Source organism: Acomys minous, assembly GCF_964271855.1.
Source record: "Acomys minous genome assembly, chromosome: 2".
NCBI lineage: Eukaryota > Metazoa > Chordata > Mammalia > Rodentia > Muridae > Acomys > Acomys minous.
Genome location: NC_140484.1, coordinates 17,025,833 through 17,039,448, shown reverse-complemented (window position 1 = coordinate 17,039,448; position 13,616 = coordinate 17,025,833). Strand labels below are relative to the sequence as shown.

General features: G+C 43.0%; 1 protein-coding gene across 2 annotated transcripts in view; it reads left to right on the top strand.

Moving 5' to 3' along the window:
- The window catches only part of ABCC2 (ATP binding cassette subfamily C member 2), a 69,503-nt gene that overhangs the window by 44,427 nt on the left and 11,460 nt on the right, over positions 1-13,616 (top strand). For both annotated transcript variants that reach the window (XM_084754523.1, XM_084754522.1), the window contains exons 20-25: positions 4,597-4,723; positions 5,028-5,163; positions 6,149-6,368; positions 6,519-6,673; positions 9,033-9,188; positions 11,896-12,095. In XM_084754523.1, coding sequence (XP_084610649.1) covers positions 4,597-4,723; positions 5,028-5,163; positions 6,149-6,368; positions 6,519-6,673; positions 9,033-9,188; positions 11,896-12,095 — 994 coding nt within the window. The remainder of the gene's footprint in view (positions 1-4,596; positions 4,724-5,027; positions 5,164-6,148; positions 6,369-6,518; positions 6,674-9,032; positions 9,189-11,895; positions 12,096-13,616) is intronic.

The window sequence follows — 13,616 nt, the reverse complement described above, 5'->3', positions numbered from 1 at the left end:
TTGATCTCCTCTTTGAGACTTTTAGTCAAGGAATCCTTTTCATATTTTCTGCAAATAATCAGAAAAAGATTAAAGATAACACAAATATAAAAAAATAAAGGAAAACCCCGAAGTAGTCTTTCAACCAATGCCACCATGAATATATTGGTGTACATACAAAATAGAATCTAGCCAGTCTACCTAGGGTACCCCAAATGGAGAATTTGGTAATTTTCTGGTTCCAATCCTTATGTATTTAAGTGTTGGATTCTAACAGACCTACAAGATTATGTAGATCTGTGTTTGCCCCTCTGAGAATGGACTCCTAAGTGAGGATGTAATGATGGTTGGCCTGAAATTGTTGTTCATTATGTGTGGCTGTGTTCAGTATTTCCTGTGCCCTCTGCATAAAGTTCGTATAGTGATCAGATTCTAATTCAAAGTCAACCATGCTATCGGATGTGAAGTAGTTTTTGTTCCATAGTTAGTGTTGTCATCATGGTTATGGTATTAGCTATGGCTTGGGAGCAGTCGCCCCAAATATAGCAACCTTGTTTAGTGATGTTAAAGTAGATAGAGGTTGTGCGGAAATATTTCCCATTTAGGTGATTACACAGAATCATGGTTTGTGGTCTAGAGGCGCAAACGAGGAAGTTGTAGTTACCCAAGTCCAAAACCGTGTCAGTAGGCTGTGACTTGGCTAACTTCATGTTAGGCGTGGGTGGGTATAGATAAGTGTTAAATCCAAGCTTGAGGGTCTGATAGAATGGGATATATGCACGGGAATTAGTGGCGTTTGTATCTGTCCCCAGGAAATGATCAGTGGGTCTTACGGGTATTACATACTTACCATCCAATACCTGTGGTGTTGCTTTAGCATGGTATGCTGTTTATGTGTTGTAAAGGAAAACTTGAATTAAGTGTAATTCACATATGCCATCTGTACAATATGATCCTTTTTCAGGGTCCAGTATAACTTGAAATTGGGGGGTTCTTCAGCCTAATCCTGTAGTAGTGTTGTTAATTCTATTTCTAAGCAAGTCAAATTATTTCTGTACATCTGACACATAATCAAATTGTGATTTGAAGTAATTAAATTTAAAGGCTTGTTGTATTCTTGGTGATAAGTTTTTTGGAATATGCCCAGTTCTGTGTGAATGGTATTAACCATAACTTGCAAGGAATCCAGTGAAACTGCGTGTAGGGCCTGAGCTATGGACTTTGATAGAGTTTGCAAATGGTAGATTTCAGCCTTAGTTGGTACAAGCATAGCAGCTGGTGATCCCACACCAGCAAGGCCTTCTGAGAGTGCTCTTGCCATGAAGGCTACAAGTGCTAAGAACTGTAAAGGTTTCCTGCCAACTTTCCCTGGTGAGGACTATTGGAATGCAGAGTCACAATAATCATCATTCCAATAGGATCTTGATGGTTTAAAGGCCGGAAGAGCCAAGTTGAGTTGAAATTTCCTCAGTCTAGGTATGAGTACTAGACTAACTGATAAAGTCATGTCTGGTATCATAAATGGTGCTGATTTAAGGGTTGGTTCACCAGGAGGGGATTTACCATCCCCTGGAATAGTGGGCTGTCATGAACTTGATTGTATGGTTCGGGCCGTCATGTGTCCATAGCAGTGAACCTCTGTCCACCAGAAATGGGTTGAGTGAGCTGATTTCTTGCTGTCAGTTCTAGACATGGATAAAAACAATATTTGGTCCCACGTGTCTCCAGTTATGCCCTATTGTGGATTTGGTAGCAATTAGAAAAAATAATAAGGCAAGTTAGTATGGTGGATGGTATGGCATTATTTTGTTTGATAGACCATGACTTCCACCAATATATGTATCTGTTAGACAGGTCTGGGATTTTATATTGAACCTTAATAGACTGTAGTCGAACTGGTCAAGCTAGCATTGATAGGACATGGGACTGTAATATCAGTTTAACATATGTAAACTTAAGCCATCCAGTAAAGTTGGATGCTGGTGTAGTGTAGGTTGGAACTGTTCCACTCAATTTGTTAGTGCCAATACAGGGAATGTGATATATTTTTTCAGGGATGGTCTTAGTCCCAAAGGTTGCATCTATATCCCATGGCATGGAAAAGTCTAATCTGTGAGAGTACCAAATGTAGTGTCACAAATTGGCATTGTGGTTGATAATTGTGTGCACATCATCAGGTCATGTTGTACACCAGTTATGAACAGCGCCATTGTGTAGATATAGGGTAAAATAGCCCATAGTCTGGGTAAAAGAAGGAGGCCTGACTGTTTGTATCAGTGGTTTATATCCTAGTTGGCATCTGGTTCCTGTCTTCCTAGCATTAAATGATGGGGCCTCAACATTAAGAGGCCAATGGTGCATAGTTTTATTAAAGAAAATGGGAATTCTGGTGTAGCTAAAAAATCAAAGTGTCTGAGACTTTAGATATCCCAGTCATCTTAGCTACAGCTGACATATTTCAATTCTCAGACCATAATCCAATGTATGCTGTGTCAATTAAAGTATCTGAAACATTTTGAAACACGGGACTCCCTAGGGATGGGATTGGATCCTTCAAGGGAATCAGACCTTGGTTTAAGGACCTGGAAATGCAATTCCATGCCAAATTAAACCAAGTCCTGCCTGTTTGTGCATACAGCGCAACTAGAAAGCACTTACGTGTCTTGGTCTGGTGTGTGCATTGAATCTGGGCTGTTTTTTTTTCCCCTTAAATTAGTCTGCCATGGTTGTGGTAATATATCTGTAAGGACTAAAGGTTGTCTGTAATGTTCAACACCCAATGCTAAGGTATGCAACCGTTCATTCAAAGAAGGAAAGGTTTTGTTTATTACTCCAGTAGACTCATTGGTAAATGGATAATAGGTCGAATTACCATACCAGGGTAAAGTTGGGAAATCAGAAACACATAGCCAATTAGTTATATTATGTGTCATTAAGAAATTTGTCAAAATGTGATTGTAAATCTATGGGGCATCTGTTTCCCCAAAGTTTGGGCAGTGGTGGGATACCTTTTACAATTGCCAAGGGTGTTTTGAAACCAGGCCATGTTGTCCAATTCATGGGTTCTCATGGGTTAATTGTTGCTCTGTATGCTTGTGAAACAGTGGTATTAGCAATACTATCAACACCATCCTCATCATAATCGCATGAGGCATCATAGTCATGATGCTCCAGCTCCTCCATTGTGAACGAGGTTTCATTGTATTGGAAGCCAGGTTCTTCTAACCCATTGTTAAGCAATGAAGCCAAGAAAAGTCTAGGAATGTGGACTTAATAGCTAAATCACAGTGAAAGGTTGGTTCTGAATCTGCTCCAATAATAAAGGTATTATACCCATTAGACATTTTTTTAAAAATTTATTTATTTATTATATATGAGTACTCTATCTGCATGTGCACCTGCAGGCCAGAAGAGGGCATCAGATGACACTATAGATGGTTGTGAGCCACCATGTGGTTGCTGGGAATTGAACTCAGGACCTCTGGAAGAGCAGACAGTGCTCTTAACCACTGAGCCATTTCTCCCGCTCCCCATTAGACATTTTTTAACATGCTATACCTAATATTGAAGGGTCTTCTCCAGTGGTTGTTAAATATAGCCCTGGTATTTGATGCATTGATCCATAGTTCATTCAGATGACATTTGAGAGGATTATGTTCATGAATGGTAGTATTGTCAGCATCATCAGCTGTTAGCATATAAGCCTTATTAGGGTGTCCAACTTGATCAGCACAGTGGTGTGGTCTTAGTTGGTAAACATCATGGCCAGCCTGAAGTGGTCTTGTACTCAGCTTATATACCCTATCTTTTTGGGAGAATTTGTACCCCTTCTTAGCCAATGAGGTATTGAGTTTTGTCACTTAGTTTACATTATGCTTAGTGTTTTGCCACAGAGGAGCAGATTCTGGGGATCTTCTTTGCCATTTCCACAGGGGCTGCGCTGTATTTTATACCTTGTTTCATTTTCGGGTTCTTTCAGTTAAGAAAAGTATCTTGAATTGCTTGAATTTTAAGATTCGTGTTTATAATTTACAATAATTTCTTTAGTCTGTTCTGCTAAATCAGAACCAATGGTGACCACTCTTTATTCCATAATCTTTACAAGTTTTTCTTCCTGCAGGGTCACAGCAGGTGAAGCATAGTAACCCAATGTTTTAGAAACAAGACACAGGATGTCTGCCTAGGAACCTTCCTGGATTGGTAGAGGGCAGGCCTCATGTGCATGAAGCTGGGTTCAAGCCCCAGGACAGAAGACAGTAAAGTACAGTAAAAAGATGTCATGCCCAGTCTCTGTTGATTGAATGATAATAATAAACAGCAGATTTCACAGTAAAGAAAAGTTTTTTTCTGCTCCAAAGGAACTCAGAAAGTGCTGGAAGTTTCCCTTCCTTTTGACAATTCTCTTCCCGTGGATAGTTAAGCCCTCCCTTCTTTCTCCTAGTGTTTCTCAATGAGAATCTGTACTAATTAACTGGCATTTCTGGGGCTAAATATTCTAACCTGCGCATATATCAGAGCTCTCCTGATAAACAATACACAGGAGTGCTTTGCTCTGCTTTTTCATAGTGTCATGAGTCCTGTGTTATTTCCTGACTTCTAACATGTCTGTCTCCTTAGTCAATGATGGCAGTGAGGAAGAAGATGACGACTGTGGGCTGATACCAACTGTGGAGGAAATCCCTGAGGATGCAGCTTCCCTGACCATGAAAAGAGAAAACAGCCTTCGCCGAACACTGAGCCGCAGGTAGCCCGTGTATTCAGTCGGCAGCTCTTACTGCTTCCTTAGTTGTTCTTGGTCTTTCTTGGTTCTACGTGGACTGTTTCTGAGAGCACAGATGTTCTGAATACTCAGCTGCTCCTGTTTCCTTGGGTGGGTGGGGGAAGGGCTAGGGCTGTGGCCGATTACTAGCCCTCAGCTCTGCATGCACTTTGATGCCAGCAGAGTGGGTGTGACACCTGACACCAGCAGAAGGAGTGTGACACCTGCTTGTACGAAGACCCTTGGCAAGTGTCTACATACTCAAAGGTGTTTCCATTCTCTGCCTCAGATCTAGGTCCAGTGGCAGGCATGTGAAGTCCCTCAAAAACTCCTTGAAAACTAAGAATGCGAATGCCTTGAAGAAAGAGGAGGACCTAGTGAAAGGACAAAAACTAATTAAGAAGGAGTTTGTGGAAACCGGGAAGGTAACAGCGCACACACAAAGTACTACTTGAGCACATAAGGCTTGGAATCGGAAAACAGTTTAGAAATCAGTTGTCTTAAACACACATCTACTGGAACAATGTGTTCTATTCCTTTGCAAATATTCAAATGCATTATTTCAATGAAGGCAGAGACAGGCTTTCTAGAAAGCCATGTCTTTATGGCGGAGAATGTTTCATTCTCTTCTGCTGCATGGAGAATGATGGAATTGCTTTGATGTGTAAGTCTAGGAGCTAAGAAACACCAGTATATCAGAGCCAGGGCTCACAACTCATGTTAAGGTAACTTAAAACCACAAATTTCAAGGTCTTAGTACATTATGGCCTTTCTAACGCAATTTTCTGTATTTTTTCATCACATTTAAATGCTGATTAATAACCTGGTAGCTATTGACTGTGTACCATACTTAGTATCGACCTATTATCCTGACCCAGTATAGAAATGGTTATTACAGACTATTAAATTTTGCTACCCACTCTTTCAGGGGACATCACTCCTTGACTTAGCCAAAGCATTATGACCAAAAGCAACTTGGGAAGAAGGGGTTTATTGTATCTTACACTTACAGGTCACAGTTTATCATTTAGGGAAATCAAGGCAGGAACTCTCGCAGAAGCCATGGAGGACAGTTGCTTACTGGCTTGGTCTTCATGTCTTACTCAGCTTTCTTACAGCATCCAGGTCCAGCAGCAGAGGGATGGTACCGCCCATAGTGACCTGAACCCTGTATCAATCATAATCAAAAAAGACACACCATAAGCTGGTGGGAACATTTTTTTCAACTGAGGTCCCCTCTTCCTAACCTCTGTCAAGTTGTAAAAACAAAAACAAAAACAAAACAAAACAAAAAAAACAAACCTTAGGCAGCACAGTCCTCCTTATGATCTCTGTAATTCCTTAGCCAAAGCCCTTAGGGATCATATTGATGGTTTTTTGGTTGGTTGGGTTTTTTTTTTTTTTTTGCAGGTAAAGTTCACCATCTACCTGAAATATCTACGAGCAGTAGGATGGAGTTCAATATCCTGTATCATCTTTATCTATGGATTGAGTTACATTGCTTTTATTGGCTCTAACCTCTGGCTGAGTGCATGGACCAGTGACTCTGAAAAGTTCAACAGCACTGACTATCCGCCTTCTCAGAGGGACATGCGGATCGGGGTCTTTGGAGGCCTGGGATTAGCACAAGGTATGTCTGATGGCTAGGGTAGGCATCTTCCTGGAACCTGTCTGGACCTTGTACATTTCCTGACGCAGGAAGGCATTTGCTATCGTGTCCCAGGCACAGATCTCCTGGAGTCTGTGTGCACGGTGCTAACAATCGTGATTCTATTTCTAGGTGCACTTTTGTTTTTGTCAAGTCTCTGGTGTATATACGCTTTCAACCACGCATCAAGAATTTTGCACAAGCAACTGCTAACCAACATCCTTCGAGCACCCATGAGTTTTTTTGACACGACTCCCACAGGCCGGATTGTGAACAGATTTGCTGGTGTGAGTACCTCAGCACACTGGGGGGTGGGGTGGGGGGGTCTTAAGTGCTGAGGATCTTCATCATTTTGAGGAGGGAGAGTCCTCACCTGACCCAACTCTGTGGTTGGGGTTCTGTGTCTACTCAGCATGCAAGTATTTCTGGGGTATGCCCTGTAAAGTCTCAAGGGTCCTAGGATGATGGCATCTCTGGCCTTTCAGATGCTCTTTATCTAGTGAAGGAGAAAAATCAAGGAAAAGGAAGATTATGGTTAAAAACAGCAATAGCATGTATGGAGGTGTCCTGGTCAGGGGGACACAAAGGAATGACAGAAAAAGAGTACTGGCTCAAACTGGATGGCAAGGATGGGAAGTGTCAGAGAAGGTGATGGTTAAGTTGTTAAAGTAAGAGAAACAATGAGGATGGTGGAGGGGGGGAGTGGACAGGGAGGCGGGCGAAGAGGAGAATTTAGAGAGAAGCATAACTAAAAGCAACTGATGTTCCCACCAGCTAATAAAAGGGGTAAGAGTTTGACTTTGTGGCCTGTCCCCACTCCTAAACTCCTACCTCTGATGCTTTGGAGACCAGGTCTGAATATTGGACTGAGGTGTCAGTGTGTGCAGACCCAGGGCCACAGGCATTTGGGCATCCATTTCCTACCATCCGCTGAGTAATTTCAATGAGCCGAGTACTATTAGATGTGAAGACGGCTTCCTTCCATGGCCTAGACCTCTCGTGCATCTGAAATGGAATTTCCGGGACTAGAGGCAGACCCCAGGCAATTCTGAATGATTCTGAAGCATCCTCAGCATAGCTGTTAGTTCTCTGCTTATGGAAGGAAAAAAATACTTTTTGTAAGATGTACAAATAGCCCTGGACCATTATTTGTTTGATGTTGCATCAGATGCAGGACCATAGCCTACAGTCGGGATCTGAGGGCACAGCAATTGCTTTGCAAGCAGGCAGGCAACGGCTCCCATTTCTCCTCTTCCCACTTAAATGGGCTGTTTGCTAGTTAGTTGAAAGAACACATACTTTTGAATGAAGATATTTCTCAGAGGAATTTTACAACCTTCTAGTGTCATTTTATGTATGGCCCGTCCTCTGGGAACGGATACAGAGATCTTCCTGTGAGCTACTTAGACTGCAGTCAGGTTTGCTGGCTGCCTCTACATGGAAAAAGGAAACTTGTATTCACATAGACAGTTATATTGCTGAGGTGGCTCGGGCCTGTGAGGATGTTGGATGTGGGATCTTCTGGAAACAGTGACTGGGTCCTAAGAGAAGAGAGAGTAGAAGAAGAAAAGGCGGAGAATCTGTGCTGGGTAGAGATCAAAGTGGTCCTCATGGAACGGATAGCTATGAGGACTCGGCTTTTCTGCCAGCCCTGGACGTGGTTAACATATTTGCACGCTGACGTAGGGTGGGAGAGGTAGAGAGGTTCAGAAGCCACCCCAGTACAGAACTCTCTTGGGAAACTAGTGTCCCTGGCCAAATTGAGAAATTGCAGAAATAATTTGAACCCATCTTAGTGCTCACATATATAAGTAATATATAGAAATAATATGATCCTCTGGGAAAGCAGGGCAAGGGCAACCCAAGGTGTAAGATAGGCTTTCCAAGGGGTTCCAGACCCTCCAGCCAGCTGTCAGTCTTCTCAGCCTATTTCACATGACATAAGACAGATTGGCACTTAAACCCTTCTTTCACCTCGGGGTTCCTTGGTGGGGACTCTGACAAGCCAGGAGATGCATTCAGCCCCTTTTCCTTTCTCCTTGGAACTCTGGGAAGGGAACAAGCTTCTTAAGTAAAGGTGGGAGGAAAAGCTTGCTGACCAGAGTTTCTAAATAAATATATTGAATGCCTACTGTGTGCCAGACTTTCTCCTGGGCATCTACCAGTACTAGGACCCGGAAGCTGAGCTGATTTGGTTATGGGGGGATTTCTCTGAAAGTCTCTAGTAGTTTACAATGTATGGTTTAATTAAGTTGATGAATAATAGAGTGGAAAAATCTATCAAATCTATTGAAAAAGCTGAAGAGTATTGCCACATATGTTTGGAAGCATTTGGAGGAGCAAGGAAATCACAGAAATTTGATTAATTATTGGGGTAATCAGTATAATCTGTAGTAAATGGATGACTTGAAGAGATAAAAGGACAAAGTCCTAAGGAACAAAAAGAAAAAGAAGGAAGGAAGAAAGAGAAAGAAGGAAGAAAGGAAAGAGAAAGAAGGAAAGAAAGGAAGGAAAGAAAGAGAAAGAAGGAAGGAAGGAAGAAAAGAAAGAAAGAAAGAAAGAACGAACATTCCAGGCTGGAATCAGGAAGATGAGCAACGTCTTAGAGACCCATTGGTCCATCTCCTCTCCTTATTGTATCCCTAGGATATTTCTACAGTGGATGACATGCTCCCCATGAGTTTCCGAAGCTGGATTTTATGTTTCTTTGGCATAGTTGTCACTCTTATTATGATCTGCATGGCCACTCCAATCTTCGCTGTCATCATTATCCCTCTCAGCATTATTTATGTATCTGTCCAGGTAGGTTTGCAAAAGCCCGGTCTCCCTTCCTCTCTGCTTTTGAAAGTCCCGAGACTCTTCCTCTATGTTTACTGTGGGTCACTCCTCTCCAGCAGCCTTGCTGTGCCCAGGAAAGCACAGGGACTATCCAAAGCTCAATTAATTGTCAGTATCGGTGTGTGGGTCACAGTATATGTCACCCTAAACTTCCCTCCAGAGAGCTTAAGTAGGAAACATGTTTTGATTCAAAACTAGTTTGAGGGGTAGGGGTACAGCTCAGTGGCAGAGCACTTGCCTGGCACTGACAGGAAGGAGGGAAGGGAGGGGGAGGGAGACAGGTAGAGAGAGATTGAGATTACTCTGGGTAAATTTTCATTACCCCCTGTCTTAGTTAGGGTTCTATTGCTGTGATGAAACACCACAGTCAAAATAACTTGGGGAGGAAAGAGTTTCAGCTTACAATTCTCAGGTCACACTCCATCACTGATGGAAGTCAGGGCCAGGAACCTGGAGGTGGTACCTGAAGCAGAGGCCATGGATGAATGCTGCCTGCTGGCTTGTTTCTCATGCCCTGCTCTTCCCGTTCTCTTACGCCGTCTAAGACTGCCTGCCCAGGAATGGTACCAGCCTCAGTGATGGGGCCCTTCCACATCAATCATTAACCAAGAAAATGTCCTACAGACTTGCCTACAGGACAGTCTTATAGACACATTTTCTCAGTTAAGATTCCCTCTTCCAGGCCAGGTGGTGGTGGCGCACGCCTTTAATCCCAGCACTCAGGAGGCAGAGGCAGGCAGATCACTGTGAGTTCGAGGCCAGCCTGGTCTACAAAGCGAGTCCAGGACAGCCAAGGCTACACAGGGAAACCCTGTTTCAGAGAGAGAAAGAGAAAAAAAGATTCCCTCTTCCCAGATACACCTAGGCTTGTGTCAAGTTGACAAAAAAAAAAAAAAAAACAAACAAAAAAACAAAACAAAAAAAAACCACTAGCACATCTCCACAGGGGTTAGGTCATTTCCAGAAGATCTGCGTGGGACCTGCTTCATCTTTTGTCTTTGAAAGGACATAACTACTTGGGGATACCCCTATGTAGGCGCTAGATCTCTTTTCACTTCTAGATGCTGTTGGGTTTTTATTGTTGTTGTTTTGTTTTTTTTTTAACAAATCTCAATCATTTGGTTTTACCAATAAAGACTCAGGAGCCAGATGCTGGGTGGAAGCCTGCTAGCTCAGAGAGGCAGAGAAAGAACCCAGCTGACCTTCCTACTCAGCATACATCCCAAAAGGAAAAGGAGAATCTCCTTCCCCACTGTCTTAGAAAGAAACCTCAAACTGAATATCCCTCCCTTCTACTTCCTGTGTTTCTCTCTATCCAGTCTCTTGACTTCCTCTTCCTCTCTCTGTTTTTTTTCCTATGTTCCCTCCCTGTCAACTGGTTGACCTAAAGTTAACTTTATTTAATCCTGTTTATGGCACTCAAGCTGCTAGAAACAGGGTTTTTCAGTAAGCAACACAATCTTGGGGTTCACAGTGTGATCAAATATCCTGCAACAGGATGTTTCTAATTTCATTGACGTGTCTGTGGGTGTTCAAGTTCAGTCTTGACAATCTTCTCAGAAGACTGGAGTAAGTAGAAGGCTCCTTAGGCCCCCACTGAAAGCTGATGAGAAACAGGAAGCTGTAAAGAGAACTCTTTCCTACAGGTTATCTTTATTTAAAAAAAAAACAACAAAAAAAAAACCACTCTCACATGTGAAAATCAGATGGCAGCTTTTGTTGTTGTTGTTGTTTTTTGAGACAGGGTTTCTCTGTGTAGCCTTGGCTGACCTGGACTCTCTTTGTAGACCAGGCTGGCCTCAAACTCACAGAGATCCCCCTGCCTCTGCCTCCCGAATGCTGGGATTAAAGGCGTGAGCCAGATGGCAGCTCTGCAGAGTCAGTTTTCTACTTCCTTTTATGTGAGTTCTGGGACTCACACTCAGGTTGTCAGGTTTGCTCAATAAGAATGTTTAACCTGCTGAGCCATCTCACCAGCCCCACCCCCACCCCAGTTACCTTTTTGATGAACTTAAGGGAACTCTGCAGTGTGGTTATGTGGCCTTGTATCCTGGGGTAAGACAGCACCTCCTGTGCCCATGTGGAGTCCTCCAGGTACGCATCCATGTCCACAACAGCCTTTTAACTATCCGTGGCAAATCTATGAGAGAATGCTGAGACGTAGTATTTTGCACTTTGACTCTCCAATGCTCAGTTTTTCCTTACACTTCAACAAATTCTTACAGACTCCAGTGGCACCTTAAACCTACCCACCATGCTATTCATCTACGGGCTTTGCCTACGTTCTCTTACGGCCAGTTTCAGTTCCTACGCCCTCACCTTTCTGCAAACCTTCAGAACAGTCTCTGCCGGCGTCCCATGGAGGCACAGTTTTGGTCACTTTATTGGTCAATCTTCATTTTCATTCAAACTTCAGCATTCCCTAAGAGATTTGTTTTCTTTTATGTGGATGAGTGTTTCACCTGCTTTTTATGCGTTTGTGCCAGGTGCATGTCTGGTGCCCACATTCAGCCAGACACAATATTTCAGGCCTCCTTCCTGTTCAGAAGTGAGCCACAGCCATCAAGTGACAAATATTGGGTTATGGCAAAAAAAAAAAAAAAAAAAAAAAAAAAAGAGGAGGGTATGTGCTTCATGACTGTGTGACTGACTCTTGTGTTTTTGTATTCAGCTGTTTTACGTGGCTACTTCCCGCCAGCTGAGACGGTTGGATTCTGTCACCAAGTCCCCAATCTATTCCCACTTTAGTGAGACTGTCTCAGGTTTGCCTGTTATCCGTGCCTTTGAGCACCAGCAGCGATTTCTAACATGCAGTGAGAAGGGGATTGACACCAACCAGAAATGTATCTTTTCCTGGATTATCTCCAACAGGTAAGGCCTCCCTTAAGTATTGACTCAAATGTATGTTTCAGGCTCTGCATGTTTGACATCTGGCATGGGACAGCAAGCATAGCCAGGGGTATAGAATTCATCCTGGCCGTGGGCACGCACACCTGTCATGCTATCTTAGTAGAAAGTATGAACTTTGAAGTCGGAGACTGGTCCTCCGTGCCAGGTCTGCACTCATCAAGCTACATGAATTGCCTTGACTTCTCTAAGAAAATATCAGTATCTTTGTTTCTTTTCTTTTTTTTTTTTTTTTTTTTTTGGTTTTTCCAAAACAGGGTGTCTATGTGTAGCCTTGGCTGCCCTGGACTCACTTTGTAGACCAGGCTGGCCTCGAACTCAGTGATCCGCCTGCCTCTGTCTCCTGAGGGCTGGGATAAAAGCATGTGCCACCACTGCCCACCGTCTGGCTGTCTTTGTTTTTCGAGGGTTAGAGCACAACGTGTTTTACAGTTACGGTGAAAGTCACATGACATTTGTGAGCATTTGGGAACTCTGGTACCACATCAGTGCTGGGTAAGCTGAACACTGTCTGTTCGGCTCCCCAGGGGGGTGATATGAGCGCTCAGTAGGTGTGTTACTCTCTGCAGGGTTACAACAGAAACAGAGGGTGGAGGGAGGAGAGTTAGCAGTTTTTAAGTACAAGTGTTGATGACAGGAAAGGAAAGGATCTCCTGAGCAGACTGGGAGCCAGTAGACCAAGGCAAGCAGTTAGGTATGCCATGGAAAGAAAGTTTTGGGGGGCACAGAAATTCTTCAGAAAACTTTGAGATGTTCAGGGCAGGCTAGTGGTGATCAGAACTATTTGGAGCACTGAAAGGGTTTGCTTCCTTGGACGCATCCGAGTAAACCCATCAGATCCTTACTGTATTGGCACAAATTTCAGTAATTATCTATTATTTGAGAAAGTTGACTCTCTATGACGATGTTAAACTCTGTGTCCCTCGGCTCCCTATAAGGTCCGTAACAACTCACGCCTCGCTTGTTTCTGCTTCCACTTTTTCTCTGCTTCAAAAAGTGACCACAGCTGTGTTGTGGTGAGGGCCCTTCAGCTCTACATACGGATTCACTTCCTTATGCTAACCAAAAGAAATCATCGCTCACTTCAAATGCAGATGCTTGCCAGGCTGGTAGCACACACCTTTAATCCCAGCAGAGGCCGGCAGATCTCTGTGAGTTCGAGGCCAGCCTGGTCTACATAGCACGCTCCAGGCCAGCTAAAGGCTGCCTCAGTGAAAAGAAAAAGAAAATATAGATGTTTAACGTACAAGTGGTCCTTGAATCAAAATCTCCTTCAGCAGGTCTAAGAATGCATTAGATGAATTTCTATGTTTTATGTTGAGCACCTGTCCTATGTAATTTTTCTAACCTGGGACTTTGGGAAATACTTCATTGCAGGATTCCTTTCCTTTAGAAGACTCTTCTAGAACCTTCTAAATGCTGCTTATTTCCCTCAAAATTCAATTTAATGAGTTGTTAAGAATTTAATTATTTCTAAGTCAAAGT